Here is a 25,689-nt window from a genome sequence, read left to right on the forward strand (position 1 = left end):
AGTGAATTATAATGACGAGGAATTTGATTTAAATCATATCAAAGACAGAGCACATCGAGATGAAATACTACATTTAGTAAGGAATTATAAGCCAAATAAAATAAAAACATCTGCCCTGAAGATAAGGATAGTGCTGACAGATCAACTTCCAATTCATTGCGTGCCGCGGCGTTTCCCCCCCATTCGCCGCAGAGCAGCGTAAAATTGATAAGCAGATTTCGGATTTCGAAACATACTTTCGCTTTACATATTAGTAAATATATATCGGAAATTCTATTTGACATAATCGAAAGTTCAAGCTTACTTTTATAAAATAACTGTAACAGTCTGCAAAAAATAATAAGACGGATCCAATTCGAAGATTAAGGAACAACGCAATCTGCAACATTAACTGAATTAAATAATTTTAGCTTAGCTTAGACCGTCCGTTATACATTAAATGCGCATGCGTAAACGTATTATGCGCATGCGCACGTGCATATTCGCAGCCGTAAAGGTCTTACACGTCGCGACGCATGCACAGAAAGTTTGTAGCTTTGAGGTCTGGATTATAGATTATTCCGGATTATGGGTGTCTGAATTAACGACTTTTGACTGTAAAGTAATTTCGAGTAATAATGCTAAAATCATCGCTTTTCTGAATTAAAAAGCTAACCTAAATTTAACATAATATGTAACTGCACTTACATTTTTATATGTAGAATAACAATAACAACAAGCAATCACCAAAAAAAAATCTGAAAAAAGATAAATGGTGCATAAATTACTGGTATTTAGCTCAGTTTTGCCCCCAATTTTGATGGAGAGCATCCTGAGAAGGACAGGTCCGACCGTCTCGTACCCCTGTTCCCCTACCACTAACCTCTCGAAAGAACTTTTGGCTCGCCGCATATTTAGAATGCCCCCATGCCGCACAGACACTATACATTTGCAAAGCTTTTGGGTTTAAACAAAGCACAAAATGTTTGCATATTTAGACAAATTGAAAGATAAATAGTAATTTTTTTTGGTTTTTCATATTATTATGTTAATAATGCTTCATTTTAAATGTTAACCATAAGCAATTTCCCTTTAAAGCCCATGTCACATGGTGTTTGTTTTACATGAACAGCTGTTTCGGACAATTTTTCTGCCTACTTTACTATTGAAAGAAAGATGTGTGATTTTTTCCTTCCTTTTTAAAAAAATTGCAAGTTATTTGTTTTCAACCAATCAGCTATCAGCTTGTTTGTAATGGGAAACCAGTTTCCCTTGTGTTAACCCCAAAGCGATCTATGATGATTGGCTGAAAAAGTGTTCCAAACAGTTGTTCTAACGAAACAAACCGACGTGTGATAGCAGCCTAATATCGTCACTGCATAAAGGCGCTCGCTAGATATTTGCACGATGGCGCCGATTAGTCTTGACGTCGGCCTGAATATATTCGTACAAAGTATGACCATAAAGTAATGGATATCACTCTGTAATTTGATAATGGGAACTGTCCTGCTTCTGCCAACATGCACATGGTATTCTTCCATATCTTGGCTTACACCTGCAAATGTGTTTCAACGTTTCTTGACGGGTGTCCATTTATGCAGTATGCTTTGCAGCAGATAGATAGAATGAAATTATGCTTCAAATTGGGTAAACGCGGAAATGTACAAAGTACTAACCACCAGTTTAATGGATTGTACCATCTTCTGTATTCTCCCATTACTCTTTTGTTTTTCAAAAACTGAAATTTGCCCTAAAAGGTCACTCTTTTCTGGCATTTCATACACCCAAGTTGCTGCAACTAAGGAATTAAAAACACTGTGGACAAAGGACTTCTCTAGAAGTTTCTAATGGTTTTAAAAAAAGTTGCTAAAATTGTAATATATGAGTGGGAGATCACTTTGAAGGGCCAACTCGGATAAAGGTGGGTATCTTGGCTTACACTTGTGAATGTGTTTCAACGTTTCTTGACAGGTGTCCATTTATGCAGTATGCTTTGTAGCAGATAGATAGAATGAAATTATGCTTCAAATTGGGTAAATACGAAAATCTACAAAGTGCTAACCACCAGTTTACTGGATTGTACTACCTTCTGTATTCTCCTGATTATATCCTACCACTCTTTTGTTTTTCAAAAACTGGAATTTGCCCTGAAAGATCACTCTTTTCTGCCATTTCATACACTTAAGTTGCTGCAACTAAGGAATTGAAAACACTATGGACAAAGGACTTCTCCAGAAGTTTCTAATAGTTATACAAAAGTTGCTAAAATTGTAATATATGAGTGGGGGAGATTACTTTAAAGGCCAACTCAGATATATCTGTTTCAGCTGAAATATAGCATATATGTTTTTTTTTTTTTTTTTTTTTTTTTTTCAAAAATGCAGCAATTATTGTATTCTGTCTATTTATCAACAAACATCTGTAATTATATTTATAATTTAAATATACTCTTCTTATGTCTGCATTTTTTAATAATTAATTTATTGTGTTTAAGAGTATTTTAGTTTTGCGACCCACATTTATGTAGTTTCTTTGTGACCCATATGCATATAATTGCAATTTATCATGAACAAGTGTGTATAGTGAGTGTATATAGTTGCTGTGGAAAAAAAAGGTAGCTGAAAAAAGATTAATAGGAGCAAATAATATATTTAAAAAATAATAATAAGTGTAAAGTTAATTAATTGATAATTTTATAATAAAAAAACAATGCTTCGAACTTTTCATAGTCTATCAAAAATTGTCTCCCAGCCTGAATATTAGAAACCACTGGTGTAGAAAATAAAGTGTAATCAGATTATTTGCAAAACAAGAAAAATTACTCTATGATAATAAAAAGTGAATTTGTGAAGTAAAATTTTTTTAATTCTATGGAACATGAATTGTTTTATATTCATTTGTTTTACATCAGAGTTGACAATTTATGTATTAATTTTTTTTGTATTTAATTCTCATCAGTTGTGCTTAAAATTATCTTAATGGACTACTTTTGCAATTTCTATGTACTTTGTATAATTTCTTTTTTTTCTCTCTCCTTTTTTAGATGTGTATTTCTCTTTTTCACTCCAACTTACCTCATATCTCTGTTCATCAACTCTTTAAAAATTTTCTCTGAAATATATCTTTCAACTTTTTTCTTCAGATGTACCTTCTGAGCTCGAAAAAAAATTGGTATGTTCTTCCTTTTACACATAAGCATTTTTTTTTTCCAGCATGAAATTTTATATGTTGCACTATAGCTCTTAGAACAAGGGTTTTCAACCATTGTGGAAGCAGAATTCTAACTTTATTAACAATTTAGAATTTTGCAGATTTACATTCATTATCCTTCAGTGTTTTTATTATTATTAAAAATTAATCTGAAGTAAAGTTCATCTATGTAATATATTTTTAAAAATATAAAATCAAAATTTAGTGAGCCTTCCAGTGTGTTATAAAATATGTTGGAAGCTAACAGAAGAGTAACGTGACCAGCAAGATATATGAATCACTACGTGGTTTAATAATGGCTTGCCTTTAAAAAGGAGACTCCAGTAATTTAAGAATTATAGTTCTTTTGAAATTATAACTTTGGCAATAGCTCGTCATATGTTTGAGTTAAATTCCAGCCAGATTTTGCTTAAAATATTCTTCCCTTAAAATAAATAAATAAATAAGAAGAAGAAGAAATAAATAATTATTAATGAAGATTTATTTCACTGCTGTATATTGCTTACATATTAAAAAGTTAATTTATTCTTAATTTTTGAAGAAAGCTAGTTTCCCATTTATTTATGATTCATATTTTAAAATAATATATAAGTTATTTCAAATGATTTTTAACAAAGCAAAATTTATTGGCAAATGTAACTTCTTACATTAAAGGCATTTAGCCTTTAGCAATTTAAAGATGCCATTCCTGTTCAGTTTCATTTAATAAAGAATTACTTATATCTTTATATCATATGATAAAGAGTCGTTTTTCACATAAAATATTGAATACATCATTTGATAAAGAGTTTTCCCCCGCATAAAATATAAATTTTATTTAAAAACTTATTTCTCTACATAAAATTTATCTTTGCGCAATTATTTGATAATTCATCTTTTTCTGTAAAAATTAAGTATATTTATTGTAGGTTGAAAACCACTTATTTGGAAAAAAGTTTTCTGTGCTTTGCTTTATTATTGCTGACATTTTTAATGCATGTAAAAATTTCAATTTCTTTCCTGGTCTACTTTTTCTTTTTAAATACAATCAGCATCATAAAATGCAAATACTGTAATAAGTATATGAATGGTAAGTAAATTACATACTTATGTTAAAAATGGGAAACATACACCCTTATTATGTAGTTAATTTTCAGAAGGTTTTAAACATCCTTTCAGCTTTTCTTCACCTGAAACTTGAACTGAAATAAATAAATTGATATATTTTGCAAATCCTCATAAATTTAATTTTATTAGGGCTAGCCAAAAAAAAAAAAAAATGAGACTGATCTTTTGGAACAACGACAGGAGCTGCATTTATCATATTGTATATGCTCACATAATGTCCACACTTTTTTTACTAAAATTACATCACTAAAACTGCGTACCCTTGAGCATGAACATACACAACTCCTTTTTTCTTAAGTTTGGAAAGTTATATTTCGAATCACGAAACACACGTCTTGTTTTGTTTGTTGCCGCCAGTCAATTATGCTGTTTGCTCCAATCCCCCCCCCACACGCACACACTTTTTTGTCCACCTTATATACTCTTGCTGCTGCTCTTTTTCCATTTTCCTGCACAAATTCTATGACTCAGTTTAAAAGCCGCTGTACAGCTGCTGCATTTTCCCATTTCAAGCATGCTACTTGCTAACTACCTTGATTTCCAAATGATACTGTAAATGAAAAGAGATAGCTTGAAATATGCAAATGCTCCAAGGAGGAAGGAGGGGAAAGTAATTGCAAATCAAAACAGTATTTCCCAGGAGCCAGTGTGGTGAAAACCTGTTTGGATTGCCTTCATTTATTATCGCGTCTGCCGAGTGGATTGCTGGCACCGATGTTATGATTGAATAACAGCTGCTCCAGAACGCAAGGAAAGTCTCTGCTTTCCATCCTGGCGCCAACCAAACACAAAACAAATGCATGTTCTTTTTTTAAAGATGTTTATTGACTAATGTTATTGACTAAAGGGGATATTAAAATATATATATATATTAGAGTAAGAAATGCATTAGTTTTTGGGGTGTAGATATTATACAGGTCACTTTTTTTTTACATACATTTTATCTGTAAAGTTGGGGTGCGGACATTACAGGAGAGTATACAGTAATACTGTTTGCTTCGTTAGAGTGCTTAGATCTTTACTTTGAAAAATTAAATATAACCTTTAAATTGTTTAACCCACTGCTGTTGATTATGATGACATGTTTTTGTTTTATACCTGTTTAACATTTTATATGCTTTAGTAGACTTTTGGAAAATTTCAAGACTTCATACAGCTTATTAGAAATAAACTGCATTATCTAAACAGAGTTCGTCCTGTGTTTGAGTTTTATTCCAGCCAGATTTTGCTTCAAATTTTCTTCCGTAAAATTAAAATAAATAAATAAATAAAGAGTTATTAATGAAGATTTATTTTACTGCTTTATACTGCTTACACATTAAAAAGTTAATTTATTCTTAATTTTTTATGAGTCTATGTAATGTAATATTACCAGTTACACTGGTCATCAAAATTAAAGGATAATGACAGAAATAAAACACAACTCATACTTAATGAAAAATTATTAATAGAAATTTGTACAAAAGTGTTCTTTAGATTGAGTTATTCAAGTATCAGCCACCTCTACTAAATAACATTTTGTGACAAATGCACTAAATGCAGTGCTTAATAGCTCCATTTGTTTGGGTTGCCCACTTTGTTTGTAAAGTCTAACAGCCCCTTAAACAGCTCCGGTGTAACTCTTTAGAATTGAGAATACCTAAAGTATCAGAAGTTCATTGTCAGCAGCCTGTTCCTCTGATAAACATTTCTCGCGATGTCTCTCAATGAGTATAGCCATCTTGACTTACCTTCAGGTATGTCTCTTTTGACAGTCTTCAGGGCTGTATTCTGCTTCATCCTTTGAGATTGCTTTTCACTTTTAGGGTTTCCCCTACCCAAGCCAAGTAGCTTTGGCAATTTTCAGTTCTCAGGTACCTTTCTTTTTTTGTGCCCCAGACATTCTCTTTTTGATTTTTATTTTATCTAAAGAGGCAGTTATGCTTTTAATAACTTCCTGCCCTTCTACAGATGTTGATTGAGTAACTTGAGTAGAGGTCATTTTTACTTCATTCGATGAAGGATTCATTTCTGCTCCTTTAATTGACTTCCTCTGGGTTTCCTTGTTTTGAGAGGAAAGGTCTCTCTCAGAGATTTTGCTTGCAAAAGCATAATTTCTAGTTATATTGTAATTTTCAGCCAGATATAAACTGGAAAAGAGTACAGAATAAAAAAAGGTCCACCCAGTATTGCCTGTGCTGGGTAAGGCAAAATATTCCAGAAGTTACCAGACGTTCTTGCTATTGTGGGTAAAGATACCTACTTGAATGCAACAGTAATAACATACATCATGAATAAAATACATGAAATGATAATACAGATGATTTTACCAAAATACATTATTCCTTCACTAAATTCAGCATTCAGTAATTAAAGCTGTGTAATACCAGTAGTTTCTCTTGGGACCTATACAGTGATTATAGACTAACAGAGCTGACAATACAGAGATTTTAATCTTTTTTTAGGGTATACTATAAATATCAAACAGTGTCCTCAAAAAAACCTTCCTTTCTAGGCTAATAGCCTTCCAGTTTAGTTTACAATAGTTAATTACTCTAACTTGTTCGTAGAAGTACAAAAAAAAAGTTCATTTAAATGAACAGAATCAAAGAAGGTAAAAATAAAAAATAAAAATAAATAAGGAAATTAGGAAAAGTAAATGTTGGTAGATTTTTATTAACATGGAGCATATATGAAGAAAATGTTACTTAACAATTGAAAACGTTTTTGAACAATTTTGTTAAAAAAAAGTGTAAAGAGATCAATGATGATTAACATTGCAAGATGTATTGCTTTTTTCTTTTCTGAAGTAAAATTTGCATTCCTTAGTGTTAAATTTTTAAAAGTTATTTTAGTTGATCAATGTATTATCAACATCAGACCGATGAAGCTTGTTTTAGGATCTGTAAGGCCTAATCTGTTGTTAATAGACAGGAAGCTATGAAAAGTTCAGATGACAGAGTCAGTGCATTAAACTGTTTCTCAAAATGTGCTCTTTTTATAAGAAGTATGCAAGAAAATCTGAATGAATTTTGAAGTTTAGGTTTTTCTCTCCACCTTTAACATCTGTTATTGGATAATACAGCTGTATAAAATCACTGAAAAAACTTTTATTTAGAAATTTATTAAAATTTTTAGTCATTTTAAGAAATTATTGAATAGTGCGTAAACATAGTTTCTATGAGCACTTACATTGTAAGGTTTCTTTCATATATCTTATATTTTATTTTATTTGATACCTATCACTGAAAAATTTATTTTACTCAGATGTCAGTGGGAGCATTTTACATGCATAATCTTGCTTTCCGGTTTTTCTTTTGACTTTGTTTCCGAATATTTCAAGGATTTTTTTTTTCTTATTAGAATTAAACTGTATTATTTATTTGCAACTGCATAAGTATTAGTTTCTGCATGCTAATTGACTGTTTAATAAACTTAGTGAACATTAATAACTGTTATAAATTGTTATAAACTATGTCATTTCAGAATTTAGTCTTTAATATATAAATTCACATGACAGGAATTTATAGCTATATTTCTTTTGTATATATATCTTTGTTTAGTAAACCTAACATCATACTGAAATATGTTTTGATTATTAATTTTTCATTGTGTTTTTAGGCTGTTTTTCGTTGGTGCTCGTGAAGGCCACTTACCAAATATAGTTTCCATGATTAATTTAAAATATTTGACACCTTCTCCAAGTTTGATTTTTTTAGTAAGTGTTTTGTAAGTTCTTTATTGTAAGTAGTTCCATCTTTTAAATTTTGTGTGAATTTATTTATTTCTTAAAACAATTTTAAAATTTTAATTGCTAATATTTTTTTGCATATATGACAACATATGTCCATATATGCAAAAAAAAATGTATGTCATTACATAATGTATGTCATATATGCAAAAGTTTATTAATTTGCTTTAACTTTCCATTTATAATCATATTGGGATTATACATGTTCTCTGTGACTGCAGATGTAAAGTGGACATCTGCACAGAGTCATAATATGTATGAAGTTAATTTCATGAACATGTTCTTTAGGTATTAAATTGTAAAACCTGTATAATGTTATAAATTATTGTGTTTAATATCAGTTTGGCTGTATGTTCTGAATTTTAATGGTTATAGAAGAAAATGTCAAGAAAGTTTTTAATTAGGAAATTCAGATGGATGATTTAATAAAAGTATTTCAGTTTCTTCTGTAAAATGTACTGAGTGTAAGACTCGCAACTTTAAAGGGATTATCAGATCTAGGAACAGTCCCTGCTAGATGGGACTTTTCTGAGAAATGAGATTCTGGTACCACTGTTTTAAACAGGAGGATTCCGAAATAAAACACCTCCGCTGGAAGCAAAGTCTCGCTAGCTACAGAAATGATATACCGGCTACACGGGACATTTTGAAACCTTGCCAAAAGTGTTTCGGTTGCAGCTCTGTCTTGGGTAGAGATCAACCAATCAGACAAATGGTCTGCTTCTGAAGAAACACGTGATCCCAATCTGAGCAATACTTGATTACTGTTTAGTATTCAAGTCTTTGTAGTAAGTGAAAATGGTAACCTAACTAACTATGTGGGTTTCGTGGAAATATGTGTGTTCTTAGAAATGTCCCTTTCGACGTCCACTCCCGTATAGCAGAAACATGTGACTTTAAAGGTGGCAGAACATAGCAAAAGTAACCATTTTGTATTACACAGTATGTGATGGAATGTGAAATATGAATGCAGAAACACAGTAAAAACAAAAGACATGGAGAACAAAAAGTCATTTTAATTATGGCTATTTAGAAGAAATAGTAACTGATATTAATAACAATTTGTACAAGAATTGACCAGCAATGGTTATGAATCTTATTTACTGGCTCTTCTGAAGACCTCGTCACATGTGACAAACCCAGTAAAATGTATGCTAGTCTCTTGATCATCACTTTATGATACAATGGACTTAAGTATAGCTTTCTAATATGTAAATAAGATATTTCTACAAATAATCCTAGATATGAAACTGAATAAAATAAATATCAGCTGACTTATAAATTGTTTCAATTCATATTAGCTTTTTGTTGCAAAATCTGATTTAACAAACTTTTTAAGACCTGTTATATAAGTGGATGAAATTTCAATAGAAATTATTGTTATTTAAAAATCTTACTTCAATCTTATTTCTATCAGATTACTTGTTTCATTGGTGTAACTATGTTGGGAATGGTAATGAACTTACCTCTGTTCAAATTCTATACTTATTTAATCTTGCTACAAATTACTCCAAACTATAAAAATGTAGTTCTGGAGGGTAAAACAGATCAGTTTTGGGTTTGATTTTATTTCTTTTAACAAAAAAGAGTAATCTATGACGGCATTTCGCTATCTCGGATCCTCCTAGAATTTCAAAAAGTAAATAAAGTAAAATCATATTAATTTTATATGCCACACTATAGGTAAAAATCTTAGTTGGAAATTACACATGGCAATTATCTGTCTATTACTTTTTCTCCTAAGACTGGCATTTTAAGAAATTTATTACCTTACCCATCTCTGTGGACATCCCACTGTACACCCAGTGGACATCCCACTGTAGTCTTAGCAGCAAAAGAGGGATTTAAAGCACTATGACTGTGGTGCTTCTCACAGACATGCGTCCAACATAAAATAGAGATAGGAAGACATCACTAAATGCATAAAATACTCATTGAGTTACTAAACTATCATTTATTTACATTGATTTAAAAAAAAAGAGAGAAGAATATTCATCATATCATTACACGTCTGCAGTCATCATTGTCAGTTGCTTTCAAAGGTGGTGCAGGTAAGGTGGCTACATAATGGCTCACATATATTGTTATTATTAGCTGCAAAAAAAATGTCTAATTGTAATGGATGTTTTCTGCCAAAAAATGTTTTTAACAAAGTTAGAAAAAACATGAAAGCAGTATCTTTAGTGCGAGTACTAATCATCACCCAAATCTATGATTTTCTGCCAACGTTTTGGTAGGTTTTCAAGCCTTTGGCCCAGAAATTTGATGGTGGGGAATCCAAAAACAGATCATCCTCATTTCGGACGTCCTGTGCAGAATGGAAGATAGCATCAGCAAGATGTAGCTGCAGATGTGAAAAATGTAGAAATACAAAGGAGCGACATCAGGGCTATATTGTGGTTGTGACTAAAGATCCCATTCACATCCATACACAGTCTAGCGAGTGAATGCAAACACATGTGATCTAGCATTATCTTGATGGAACATTGCCTTTTTGCACGGAACTCAGTTTAATGTTTTTCCTTGATAGCACTGTCAACAAGGTCTAGCATCTCGCTGTACACCTTAACATCAAGGTTTTCCTTTTTCCAGATAACACCACAGCAGTCTTACCAGATACAAAGCATTGTCTTTTTGTTAGTCAAATTGCATTTTGCGACGCTGCCGACAGACCAACTAGACCAACCTCTTTTTCAGCCTGTGTTGTCGAAGTAAATCCACTTTTCTTCACAAGTGACGATCTGGTCCAGAATTTTGTCCTTGTATTGATATTCGAGCAGATTAGTACAGGCCTGAATGCTTCTGTCTTTATTTGCTCGAGTCAGCTCATGCGACATCCAGCGATTGAACTTGTATGTCAAGTTTATGTGATGCATAGCATGACTAATGGACATGACACTGACGTCTAACTCCTTAGCAAGCTCTCACTTACATTCTTATTTTTAAAATAGAAACAATATATCATAAAATTTTTATTCTTTTATTTGTAAATAAAATATAATAAGGTAATTAAAGACAGAGCTTGACTGAATGATATAAGAATGTGTGTGCGTGTGTGATTATGGTAAAGCCTCGAGGGCTATCTGCCTAAGGGGAGGAATGCCTTCATGGAGGACTTTCTAAGAGAAACTGGCTTGTATACACGTTACACATGGGGAAAACCACGAAAACGCCCATGCAGCCAGCCCGTTCGCGGGATTCGAACCTTGGACCAAGCTACCAGTGTTCAGCGACTTTACCGCTCGGCCGCTGGTGGACATGATATAAGAATAAGTCATGCCGTGTTACAGTTTATGTAGCTGGCCACGAGAGGGCGCAGCGTTTTTTACTTTTAGCTTGTTGTATTTTTCTTACCGCATTGCGGATTTTTGAGATAGATGTAGTGGCAACCAGAAAAACATGATGAATGTTCTAATGTAAGCATACATTCTTGTACATAGCTGTAAATAAAGCTTTTGTGTGATAAAAAAGAAAAGGAATTCCAAGCGTTCCTGTGGATATTCATTAAGAAAGGTAAGCAAAATTTCACTTATCGATGTTATTAAATGTAAATAATAAGAATAAGAAAAACATTCATAAGTTGCAACATAGTGCCGAAATTCCGAGATAACAGTGATCTTTAGATATATTGTGATTTAAGTATTTATTATTGTTCGATTAGTGATTGAATATTGATTATTAAGATGGATAAGTTAAAAGCACTAAAAAAGAAGCGAGGAATGTTAAGAGCATCAGTAACAAGACTGATAGCTAAAATGGAAAAGGAAATAGAATCGGATAATATTAAATTTGATTTATTAGAAGATGATTTCTCCATCTTAAATGAAAATGAAAACGATATACTAATATTGAACACTGAAATCGAATCTATCCTAACAGATGAAAAAGAGTACGAAACTGAAATACAGGATAGCTTGGAATATAAAAATAAAATTACCTTGTGTAAATCGAAGATCAGTAGAATATTTAGAAATAGAAAATGTGTTAAATTAAATGAGTTGCCATCTAATTCTGCTAGTTAGTGCAGCTCTAAAAAGGCTATGGGATTTAGATGCAATTGGAATACATGACTATTCAGCAAATGAAAATGACACTGAAGTTATGCATAGATTTGAAGAAACTATTGAATATAAAACCAATCGTTATGAAGTTTCATTACCTTGGAAGGACAATATGAACAAAATGGGTAGTAATTATAACATCGCCTTAAAAAGATGGAACAGTTTACTTAGAAGGTTTAAGAAAAATCCTGAAATTTATGACAAGTATTCAAGGGTAATTGAAGATTATCTAAATAAAGGAATAGCTGAAAAGGCTCCGAAGAATTCTGAAGAAAACATCTATTATTTGCCACACCATTGTGTAATCAGAGAAGATCACAATTCTACGAAATTAAGGGTCGTATTTGATGCTTCCTCGCATACTCATGACAGTCTATCTTTAAATGATTGCTTAGATTCAGGACCAAATTTAAACCCTGAATTATTAGATTTGCTAATTAAATTTCGTCAACACAAAATAGCATTTGCTGCAGATATCGAAGCTGTTTTTCTACAAATTCTGTTGAAGCCTGAGGACAGAAATGCAGTAAGATTTCTTTGGACTTCAAAGGAAAAGGAGCAACCGACGATTTTAAGAATGACGCGTGTAATATTCGGAGCAACCTGTAGCCCCTTTTTACTAGCAGCAACTATAAAGCATCACGCAAGAAAGTTGAAAGCACAATATTCGAAGATCTGTCAGCTTCTTGAAGAAAATTTTTACGTAGATGATTTGATTCATGGTACAGATGATGAAGAAGAAGCTGCAGAAATTTATGAAGATGTGAAAAGAATTATGATGCTTGCTAGTTTCAATATGAGAAAGTGGAGGAGCAATAACGCCCAATTGCATGCGATTTGGAATGCAGCTGAAAATACGAAGTTTAATGGAGACGGAATGAATAGCACTTTGTTAGGATATATTTGGAATCATGAAGCAGATAAACTGAAATTTCGAATCGAAGATGAATTACTCAAGGATCCGGCTGAGGAAATAACAAAACGGAAGATTCTTCAAGTTGCGGGCGAACTATACGATCCTATCGGTTTCATATCTCCCTTTGTTGTTGCAGCTAAAATGATGATGCAAGAATGTTGGCAAAGAGGTTACCAATGGGATGCACCACTTGATCAAGAATTGCAGAATCGATTTAAAACCTGGTATAATGAAATTCCTAAATTAAAAAATGTTGAAATTCCAAGACATTATTTCAACAATCTGTCAAAAGGAAATCTGTCGAATATTCAATTGCACTGTTTTACAGATAGTAGCCAAAAGGGATATGGTGCCGTTGTATATTTGAGATACAATGAAAACGAGTTAACAAAAACATCATTTGTTATGTCCAAAGCAAGAGTTGCTCCCATAAAAGGGGTTACGTTACCTCGACTGGAGCTTTTAGGAGCAGTCATAGGAGCTTGACTCATCGCATACATCCGACATTCGTTGAAAAACATAGAAATGAAGATTTATATGTGGACAGATTCAGAAATTGTATTACATTGGGTCAAGGCTGATCCGACAAAATGGAAACAATTTGTACGAAATAGGTGTCTAGAAATACAAGAGAAAACTGATCCAGATTGGTGGAATTATTGTCCCAGCCATGAGAATCCTTCGGACTTATTGACGAGAGGACAGAAGGTAGAAACCCTTTCAAAAAATGAGCTGTGGTGGTATGGCCCACCTTGGCTTGTCAAAGATAATAATGTTTGGCCCAGATCTTCGAGAAATTTTAAGGAAGATGATAAAATAACAAATTCTGAGAAACAAAAAGGAAAGAAGCAAGATATTTTAACAGCAAACTGTATTGTTGAAAATATCATTCCTATCGAGAACTTTAGTGACATAAAAAAAGGTATATAGAATAACATCTTATATTTTCAGATATACCAATAATTTGAAAAACCCAAAACTAAGAAGAATTGGACCTGTTAAGGCTGAAGAGATGAATGAAGCAGAGAATTTCTGGATCAAGAAAACTCAGGAAGAACATTTTAAAGAAGAAATAAGGAAATTAAAGATGAAACAAAGCATACATAGTTCGAAAATATTTACATTAAATCCATTTGTAGACTCAGATGGAATACTCAGAGTAGGAGGAAGGCTTCAAAATGCTGGGTTAAGCTATAATCAAACATACCCAGCAATACTACCTGAGAAGTCTCATTTCTCAGATCATATCATTAAAGATTGTCACGAAATGCAAGCACACGCTGGGGTAGCTGAAACTTTAACTCAAATTAGGGAAAAATTTTGGATACTTAAGGATCGACAGCATGTAAAAAGTAATATTAACAAGTGTGTGATTTGCTACAGATTTAAAGCCAAGCCACTAAGTCAGGATATGGCTCCTTTACCAATCGAAAGAATAACAGAGGCAAATCCCTTCAAAGTTGTAGGACTTGATTTTGCTGGTGCTATGAGTACAAAGGATGGAACTGGGAAAGCTTATATTGCTCTGTATACATGCGCTGTAACCAGAGCAGTGCATCTGGAACTTGTGTCTAGCCAAACAGCAAACAATTTTCTTCTATCCTTTAGAAGATTTATTTCAAGAAGAGGAGTATGTCGAATAATATATTCAGACGATGCAAAAACCTTCAAAAGAGCAGACAAGGATTTACAAAAACTATGGAATACCATCAAGGACACAGAAGTTCAAAATTATTTTGGTAATAAAGGTATTGAGTGGAAATTCAATGTCGAGAAGGCGGCTTGGGGCGGTTTTTGGGAAAGGCTTATTAGATCTATCAAGTCATGTTTGAAGAAAATACTCATGAAGGCTTCATTTAAATTTGAAGAGCTGGAAACAGTTTTAATTGAAATTGAGGCGATATTGAATTCGCGTCCACTGACGTATGTTTATAGTGAAGTTGGAGAACCAGAACCGCTGACGCCAGCTCATTTTCTAGTTGGACGAAGACTGACATCCTTACCATCTGGCAAAATTCTTAAACCTGATTCAACTAAAGAAAATTTAACAAGGCGATATAAATACCGGCTAAGGTTATTAGAAGAGTTTTGGAAAAGAGAATACGTACTTGAAATCAGAAACGTAAAACAAATTCAGAGAGGTAATGCCGTAACAGATCTTTTGAAAGGCTCTGTAGTTCTAGTACATGAAGAAAAATTACCAAGATTATTATGGAAGATGGGAGTTGTACAGGAGTGTCATCCAGGACGAGATGGGAAAATAAGAGCTTGCACTGTCCGTTTAGCTAATGGAACTCATCTTCGTCGTCCTGTGCAGTTATTGTACCCATTAGAAATGACTTGAACTCTTTGAACTGAATACAATGAACTTAAATTGCGAACACTGCATCTACGAACATTTAAACTTGTAGAACATTAAAAACATTTAGTGTTTAAGATAACTTCAGAATCCAATCCTTTGATGAACCAAGAGTTCATCAAGGGGGAGGATGTTACAGTTTATGTAGCTGGCCACGAGAGGGCGCAGCGTTTTTTACTTTTAGCTTGTTATATTTTTCTTACCGCATTGCGGATTTTTGAGATAGATGTAGTGGCAACCAGAAAAACATGATGAATGTTCTAATGTAAGCATACATTCTTGTACATAGCTGTAAATAAAGCTTTTGTGTGATAAAAAAGAAAAGGAATTCCAAGCGTTCCTGTGGATATTCATTAAGAAAGGTAAGCAAAATTTCACTTATCGATGTTATTAAATGTAAATAATAAGAATAAGAAAAAAGATCATAAGTTGCAACATGCCGTGTTGTGAAAGATGCGTATGCATCCATATTTTTTCATGATAAGTACTATGAATTTGTGTTTACATGAAAATACTGAACCCAACTCTGTTTTTATCTAAAAAATGGTGAAATTAATACTGTTAACTGCTGATTTCTAAAAACTGTAGTTAAAAGTTTAATTTACATTTTAAATTGTTCCTTATCTAATGTTGTAAACTTTTATTTGTGATAATGAGCTTAATGTTAAACTCATTATGCTTTTCCACTGTAGGGCTTGTTCTCCCTTTTTTTTTAATCTTTAAATATTTGAAGAATATTCCTCTGTTTAATTTTAAAAATTTTCTGACACTTTTTAACGCTTTTTCTTTTTTTTCTTTTTTTTTTTTTCAGGCTGTGATAACAATTCTGTATTTGTGGGTTGGAAGCATTTATGTTTTAATAAATTTTACATCATTTATTGAAGCACTTTTTCTCACTTTGACGACTGCTTCTTTACTGTATAATCGTATTAAAGCACCAAAATTGAAAAGACCTATAAAGGTTAGTATTCCAGACTTAATAATTGTTTGATTGTGAAAGTAATGGTAAATTTTCTTTAAAAAGCTATTGATATTTACCTTGATGTTTCCATTTTTAGAATAATTTCAATTTTATCTGTTTATTTCTCCCTTTGTCTCTTCTTTATTATTATTACTATTATTATGATCATCATCATCAATTCTATCCCAGTTTTTTGTGCATCATGCATGTAATACATCCATTTTTACATCATTTTAAGAGTTCATTGAGTATATGTATATATAATAACAGTTGTTCTGATTGGTATAGTGGTTAATGCTCTTTGGTGTTGTATTATTGGTCTCAGATTTGAATCCCAAAGAAGGAATGGATACGTGTGAGTTTAATAGTGGGTGGCTGCTGAAAACATTGCGACGAAACATAACAACGCAAGGCGAAAATGTCGTAGTACAAAACATCATGGAAGAAAAGAAAGCAAAGAGAAAACATTGTGGTCGAAAATAAAGCAGTTTGTAAACATCGCCATCGAAAATATTGTGGTAAAAAAAAAAATAATAATAATAAAAAAAATAAAGTACCTATAAATCATTGCAAGACAATAACATTGCACATATATGTTTTTGAGGTTTTAAAAGTAGGTGCATTTTCACATAATGATTTGGGAGTGCAGGAAGGAAAGATGGATATTTTTACTTCTATATTTCATATTTTTAAATGGTTTTCTATATTTCATATTTTTTTTTGCTGGAAAAATAAGAAGGAAACTTAAGAATTTAAAAACTGAAAATGAAAAGAAAATTAAATGCAACTTGCAGCACTTAATTTTAAATTTATGTAGTTAATTACAAATTTTATTAACCCTTTTATAAAGTTTTACTGATAATTTTTCATGAAAAATACAGTCTAAAAATGTTTAGAAACAGGAAGATAAATAACTGCATCAGGTTACCTCTATACAAATTGCTTAGTTACTTATCAAATTATTTTTAATGCTTGTTAATCTGTTATTGTTTTAGTCAAAAGTTTAGTTTATTTTCTTGTTTTTGTTTCCATTTATTCTTAAAATGTCGTTAATATTTTCATCCTCTTTCCTTCTGCTACCAAATCATTATGCGAAAATGCATGTACAACTTTTAAAACCTGAAAAACACATGTGTGCGATGATTTGTATGTACTTTATTTTTTACCATGATATTTTCGACAATGATGTTTTTAAACTGCGAAGATTTTGAACCGCTTATTTTCGACCATAGTGTTTTAAAACTGCTACGTTTTCTCTTTGCTTTCTTTTCTGGCACTAATAACCTTTCCAGGTTGTGTGCCATATAAACCACTAAACTTTGCTTTCTTTTTTACCACGATGTGTTTGCCTTGTGTTGTATTCTCTGCGATGTTTTTACCATGATGTTTTCAGCTGTAACCAGTAGTGTCTATGCAATATGGAGGTGCTAAAAATACATGACTAGCTGGAAGTCCTCTTGAGTGGTTTGGTGTCTCTTCATCAAAGGTTTTAATTTTAAGCATGCTGTGTCTTTTCTCAATATTACATTTAAAAACTCAAAAACCGTTACAACAGTTTTTTAGTACTAATAGTAAATAACTGTATAAAAGCATAAAGGTAGTAATTGTTATTCCTTTTCTTATATATGATTGCCACTATTTTTAAGGGTGAACAGTAGTTTACTGCATAAGATTACAGAACACTATTAATTCTTCCCTGGTTCTCTTTTGGGCATTCAAATGGAGTAGATGCTAGAGGTCTTCCTTATGTTCCCATGTGTAAGCATAAACAGGAACAAGTTTATCTTGCGAAATTCTCTGCAAATGCATCCTTCCTGGAAGAAGTTAGCTCTCAAATACTATAAAATAATATAACAACCATTATTTTTAAATTAAACAAGTAATGTTTTTAATTTTTAAGTAGACGTGATTTTTATATGTGGATTCTTACTGATTTCATATTCATATATATAATCATGAAATCATTTATTAAAGTATGTGCATTTATGTAATTCTGAAACTCGCATGTCTCTACATATGGATATTGGAAACATATTGTTGTAGAAAAAAATAGTCCTCTATGTGCTTAACTTTTTTTTAGGGGAGGGGGTATGTTTTCATGATTCGTATTAATTTTATCTTGTTTTAGGAGGAAAGAATAGAAAAATTGTGCTTCTCCTTAATTATTATTTTGTTTACCTAGTTCTAAGATATATGAAGAAAGACAAAAATGATGTTTTTATCAGCCAGGCTGTAAAAGTCAACCATAGTCAGTAGACTTGTGTGTAATTACATCTTTCAAAGCTCAACACTATCAATAGAAAACGTTTTTGCTAATGTTTTAATCATTTGAGAATTGTACTGCCAACAAGTGGTCGAGTATGGGTAATACTATTGGATGCTAGTTCAATCTGGATTCAAATCCTGCCAAACAGACTGGCTGCATGGGCATTTTCATACTTGTTTTATGTAACATGAATACAAATCAATTTTCTTTTAAAAAGTTCTTCATGAATTCATCCCTCCCTTGGCTGATAGCATAAAAGATAGTTTTGCCTATATAAATTCAACCAAGCAATCAAGAAGAATGCTGGAAGCAAAAAGCTATTGATTTAGAAGTTATAAAGTTTATTCGCGTTAGTTGAGTTGCTGTCAGCGAAACTAAAGCATTGTTTTTGCAAAATGGAATTTATTCTTCTAAGTTAAGAGCACGATGAGGAACTAGGAGACTTCAATACAAGCTGCATGGCATGATGTTGCCTCAGAGGACTAATATAGTTTATATAAGATGTGATTCATGAATTAAAATTTGGAATGCAGTTTCAAAAGTGTAGAATCATCAGATGAAAATCCAAAAGTGAAGACAAAAATGGATGAAATAGATATAAAATCATCATTGTTGAAGTAAATGACAGTTATATGTAAAAAATTGCCTGTTTTAACAATTTTCATTAATTCTTTGATAATCACTAAATATGACTTTGATTGTGCATCTTATAAAAGTAATTATCTGAAATGTAATTTAGTAATAATTCATAAGTTGTATTGAAGCTTGTTGCTTAAAATAAAATTTCTTAAACCAAAACTTTAGCCCAGTGGGTTTTTTTTTTTTTTTTTTTTTTTTTAAATGATAAATTTCTTTTTTTTTCCACCTAGTTTAATAAGTATCAAAATATTTTTAATCCTCCTTTTTAAAAATTTATTTTTTAATGTATGTTATTACTGTTTTTCTAATTAATTACTGCATTAATTTTTTAAAAGCATTTTGTAACTTTTCAGACTACAAATATTTGGGAAATTGCTAAGTATAAAAATGGTTTGGACAGCAATATAATTTCTTTTTCTTTTATACAGGTAAATTTGTTTTTTCCAATTGCCTTTTTGCTTATTGGAACGCTTCTTGTTGTGCTTCCGTTCTTCAAAAACTTTCATGAAACAGGAATTGCCCTGGCCATTACATTTTCGGGAATACCTGTCTATTTTGTTTTTATTTATTGGAAAAATAAACCTTCTTGGATGATTTCTAGCTCTAGTAAGATATATTTTTTTTTTACTTATCTAATTTATTAGAGCTTTTAATGATTGTTATAATTCATAGTTAATTTATGTGAAGATATTGCACATAGCTCTCAAAATAGCCATTAAGTTTCCAAAGTCCAATAACTTCTCTTTCTTTAAAATGAGTTTTCCTTAAAAAAAAAAAAAAAAAAAAAAAAAAAAACTTTGCTTGCACAGATATCTTTTAATTCTTATGATTCCCATATTGATTCTTAATTTCATAATTTAATAAATGCTTGACATAAAAGTGAAAAATTTTGTGAGCAGCTTGTAATTGTAAATTTCTAAAATTATATCTAATTATTAATGTGTAAATTAATTGAAGGATTCAATCCAAAATGGCTTTAATGTATTTAAATTACACAGCTGTCTTTTTTTCTTTTTTTTTTCCCCCTCTTAATGTTTTGGAGTGAAATTGCATCCTTCCTTGACACTGAAGGGAAATATTAATTTGAAAATCAAAATGAATCTAAAACTTAACTTTGTTACTGAAAAGTCTTCTTCCTTAAAATTCTTAGCAACTGAGATGTTAATTTAAAAAAATCAGCTAAAACTTTCTTATATGGAGAGGGAAGAGATTATATGTGAACTGACTATATTATCTGCTAATTAACTATGTGAGTTTTTAGTTCTTTTGAAGAATATGTGTATATAGTATATGGATGGTTCAGAATATAAATAGAATGAAGTCCAGAATTTTTTTAAATCTGAATTAATAATGAAATAATTCAGTATAAATGTTATATTTTACAGTGCAATAATAAACCAAGTAAGTCATTTCAGGATAAGTCTCTAGATATCAGTAGCTTGTTTTGACAAATTACAGAAATGTTTTGAGCTCTTGAACTTCAGTTTTTCAAAAATGATACCAACTGGGTTTAATCCACTTTTATTCTAAGCCATACATGTACAGAGGGTGTTTATATATTTTTAGAATGATTTCAATTGAGAATTTAAAAAAAATAAAGTTTTAGAATAAAAATAAATGTATGACAGCAGCTTTTTATTTGAAATAAGAAATATCGATGCTATTTTTAAATTTATTCTTCTTTCAAAATGTTGCATATAAACAAGCTGGGGATTGAAGGGTATGTTTTTGCTCTGTCCTAAGAGAAGTATTCATATTCATAATTTGTAGCCATAATTCAAAAACGTTGTGAAATGCATGTTATTAAAATTTCTTAAAATGCAAAATATGCAATATTATTAATTGCAACTATCATAAAAACTCAACATATTATCAAGAGAAAGTTTTAGTTCTGATATTTGCAGAAGAAATTCCATTTCTTTATCCCAATGACTTTCAGTGATTGAAATTTCAACAAGACAAAGCAGCAATTCATACTTCAGAAAGTATTATTGCATTCCTGGAAAAAATGAAGATTGATACAAGAATTGCGTGTATACCTTTTTAACATATTCCTGTGAAGTTCTTGATGTTTTTCCTATGGGTTATTGTGCTTTATGTCTCTTGAAAAGAGTTTTTTCTAAGCATAACGCCTTCACAATTGGGGGAGGGGATTCTCTGAAAAATAGCAGAAGAGGAATGGAAATCTTTACCCCTGGAAATTTTATGAAAAGAATAGAAATCATGATGCACATTTATAGTCCAGGAAAAATAATAACAGACTAAACATTTAAAAAAGTACTCTTCACATTTTAAAAACATTAATTAAACTGTCCCAAAATTGTTCTGAAAATGGGTAACTCCCCTCTGTATAAATTCAGAATTTGAACTGCACAACAAATAATAATTTGTATGTCATCAAGAATAACTTCTCATTCTGATAACCATTTTATTTTACAATTATTAATTATTTTGAATATAATAATTTTGCAAAAATGAAAGCTGGTATTTCATTAGTGATGCTTTTCCAGTTCTCACAGCATGCCAACTGATATTAAAGTAAACAATATATTCTAGTCTTGTATGCTATACCTGAAAAAAAACGTAATGTTAATCTAGCATGAGAGGCTAAAAGTCTTACATTATCAGCTGCAGCAGAAATGATGCAAGTGTGGTTGCTATTTGAATAAAATTACAGAGCAAAATAGCATATAAATAACTGTAATGTCTATATTGCTTATAAAGTTTTGCATAATTATATAGATTTCATTTTTAATTCAGGCGATTGTACATATATGAAAAAGTTAACAATCTTTTTGTAGAAGAAAAGTGTTATTTAAATCATATTGATGGAAGAAAATATTAATAGAAGAACTTATTGCATATTGTGTTTTAGAATTAGCTTTTCTTCTAATTGCTTTGTTTTTCACTGTAAGATAATTCATTGTTATAATTTGGAAAGTAAATTGAATGATTTAATGACAATTAGAGATGAGAGAATCATTTACATAAGAAAGTCTCTTGGACTAATTTCCTATTTATTAGTCTAATAGAGTGCATGATTTTTATTGTGATTTCAGACACTTCTAGTATTATTTCTCATATATGCATGTTGGTCAGTAGTCAGCAGCAAAGAGACATTAATATAATTATTTCCAGAAATAATTTTGCTGCTAAATGCAGCCCTATATGTATGTCCTTTAAGAAAAAGTGTCATAACTATAATAGGTACAATCACAAGAAAACATCAATATTCTTTTATTTAGTTATACAAAAAAAATAAGGAAAAGTATTTTTTTTTTTACATGGAAAACATAAAATAGAACGTATCAAAAGATACAATATTATTCTAAAATATGTTGTTGTTTAAATTAAATTTGGGGAAGATATTGTAAAAATTTATTAAGGGGTTGTCTTGGTCATAAAATAATATAAATTAAAAAATATCAAAATTTTTTTTTTTAAGTAGCATCACTGCTTAATAATGTGCTGTTATAATTTGGAAATAAAAGTGATATATTGTTATAATTTGGAAATAAAAGTGATATATTTATGCTACATAATTGGTTATAGTTTCATATAATATTGGTAATGATTTCATTTTCCACTTGGAAATAACAGCTGAAAGAAGCTTTCTGATGTTAAAGCAAATATGAAAATGTTAATTTGTGTAAGGAAAGAAATTTTTATGTTTTGTTTTTGTTTTTCAAAATATCTATTTTTTATTATCTTTTAGATTTCTTCACTAAAATAATACAAAAGTTGCTTTTATGCACCGTAGAAGATGAAAACGAATTGAATGAAGAAGCAGTTTGCCAAGTTAAATTCTCTAAATTTGATGATGAGGTTAGCAATGTTGAGAAAATAGAATAATATGGTTCTAATATTTGCATATATGTAATATATGTAAAAGCTCAACGAGTTGTCTTATCATAAGGCATTTATAAAAAATGTCTTGATTTTTCTTTTTTTAACTTTTATGTTTTATTTTTTGCTTGAATTTAAATCCTGTCATCCTTAGAGATATTTTATCTCGGTTTCTATTACTTTTATTAATATATTATTCATTTCTGTATTTTTTAAATTCTAATTGTTTTCTCAATTGTGAATTCTTTATGTTTCATTTATTAACCCATCTCAGTGAAATTTAAATGTGTTCTAAAATTCATGTACAATGACAGCTATCAAAGATTTCATTTCTGAAACGTAATTTACACTGTTGAAATGTAAATAGTAATTTCAAGAACTGAATAATGATTACATTTAAGAGCTGTAATTTGCATCCTTTGTATGGTTAGAATATAAAAAGTATCAGTAGTTTTTTTAGAATGAAATAGCTAATATCAAACTATTATAGGCATTATTTAACTAGTACATTAATTATAGTGATTATATTTTTTTCCCTCGTTGAATTTTCCTGCGAATTTCAATATATTTTTTCTGTTAATTCTTAGAAACAAAATCAGTATTAGAATTTATTTAAATTATTATTTTCTTTTTAAATGTCTATTCATTACATATCCTTTGTTTATATTATATATACATAATGTGAAGTTTGATGAGTAAAGTACTGATGCATAAAGTATTTTGTAAGCATTTTAGATTTATAAAATATTTCTCTATATTACTCGACTGTGAAATTTCTCAGGTATATTTTTATATCTTTTTCCAAAGCTGTGTCGGTTGTGAAATAAATTTTATGTGAAGAAAAGATATTCATTGCACACAAAACTTTCATTTTCTAATGTGTAAAACATTATGTTTAAAAACCCAATGCATAAATTTGAGTTGTCTGAGTATTGCAGTTACTTACTATACTAGTTACTTAGTTATGACTCTTCTTATTTCTAATTAAATATTGATGATTTTAAAATCTGCATACTTATATTTAAATATAATTTTGAGCAAAATTCTCCTGTTTTGAATATATTAGGGTGAATTTCATGTATTTTGCAGTATCTATTCAATCTGCAATTGTATGTTATAATTAAAAGATTTGAAAATATACATAAAAAAGAAAAAAATTTTTCATATGCATCAAGGAAATAATGATTAAAGTCATTCATTATTGGTTTTGTATTATATTCTGTTGGTCTTGTATAGTGTGCTATCTTTTTAATATTGCCTTATATACATAACAATTTAAACTGACATATGTGACAGATACTTTTCTAACACTGCTATCATGTATATTTTTAATAATTTTTATATAATTCCTTTTATAAAGGTATGCCATAAAATTTTTAAGGTTTGGGTGAAATTCACAAAATGGCAATTTTGTTTATGAAAATTTCATCCCTATGCTCAGCTCAAATAAAAGTATTAAAAGCTTTACTTTTTGGCATTCTAATTAAAAATAATGTTGTTTACAATGGATTAGTGTAGATCTGATTTCTGTGATATGCTTAATGTATTATGAGGCTTGAATCTTATTATTTTTCCATTAAATGTGTATACATATATTTTTATTTTATACTACACTTGAAGTTTTTTAATGCATCAGCCTTTCTTTGTATTACATTTTATATCTTAAATCTTTTTACTGTTATTTTGCCAATGTTTCTATGCAGTTGTACATATTTTCAGGATTATCCTTCATAGCAGCAATACTGGTCAATAATTTTAACAAAAAAACCTTTTTAGAAAATGCTTGCTGATGCATAATAGAAACTCAAGCTGTGAAATTTTGTTTATTATATTGATTGGTACTGTTTGGTTTTTACTAACCCCCAAAACCTACTTTCCAGAATTTTTAATATATCTCTATCAAATTTTCCTAATTTTCTAGAAAGGCTTTAGAAAATTTAATTTTATATAGTTGATTTGAAACTGAAATAACTGCATGTAAATTCAGTCTAAATATCCTAGCTACAGATCATTATTGTAAGCTTTTGATATCTTCTATAAGCTATTGATTTGTTTCTGTCTTTCATCTACCATCATTTACTTAGTTAAATCGGTATAATCTTTAGTTGATGCTGATGTCATTGAAATGTTGGCAAACAACTAAAAACGATATAATAGTATTAATTCTGGTAATTATTTAGATTAACTATGTGAAAGGTTGTTATCCCCTCTTGTTCCTATTATTTTTATTTTGTTTTATTTTTTGTAAGTATGATTTTTGAATCAAGTTAAGAGCTCAAATAATGAATTGTTGAATTTGAAATGTAGTTATGTGTCTGTTTTGTGTATGAAGATGTATTCAATAATGTATTGAGTTGCTAATAAAAATAATTATTAATAATAATTGAATATTTTTCTATTTATGCATATCTTTTTACATAGAAAGGTAAAAACACAAGTATTTCAAGCTAAAACTCTCTCTGAGTGAATTTTAATCTTAAATGTTAAAGATTTGATTGTGTTAATTTTAATTCAAGTCATCATTCAGTGTAAATAATGCTTATCATTAATGTTAATATAATATAAATGTCAGTAAAATTTCACATTATTTCCTGTCGAATTTTATTTTTCACTAG

The 25,689-nt window shown here is 30.3% G+C and overlaps 1 protein-coding gene across 2 annotated transcripts in view; it reads left to right on the top strand.

Annotated features, from left to right (window-relative positions):
• LOC118182190 (Y+L amino acid transporter 2-like) overlaps positions 1 to 25,457 on the top strand; it is a 64,190-nt gene extending 38,733 nt beyond the window's left edge. Inside the window, exons 7-10 of one of the 2 annotated variants that reach the window (XM_085820512.1) lie at positions 7,897 to 7,993; positions 16,174 to 16,323; positions 19,657 to 19,834; positions 22,944 to 25,457. In XM_085820512.1, the coding sequence (XP_085676638.1) occupies positions 7,897 to 7,993; positions 16,174 to 16,323; positions 19,657 to 19,834; positions 22,944 to 23,080 (562 nt within the window). In that variant the 3' untranslated portion in view covers positions 23,081 to 25,457. The remainder of the gene's footprint in view (positions 1 to 7,896; positions 7,994 to 16,173; positions 16,324 to 19,656; positions 19,835 to 22,943) is intronic. The other variant, XM_085820513.1, reaches the window with a different exon arrangement.
• The last annotated feature ends 232 nt before the right edge of the window (positions 25,458 to 25,689 follow it).

The sequence above is a fragment of the Stegodyphus dumicola genome, chromosome 7, assembly GCF_044657685.1.
Source record: "Stegodyphus dumicola isolate Sdum_Otavi_A_Nest chromosome 7, ASM4465768v1".
NCBI classification, from domain to species: domain Eukaryota; kingdom Metazoa; phylum Arthropoda; class Arachnida; order Araneae; family Eresidae; genus Stegodyphus; species Stegodyphus dumicola.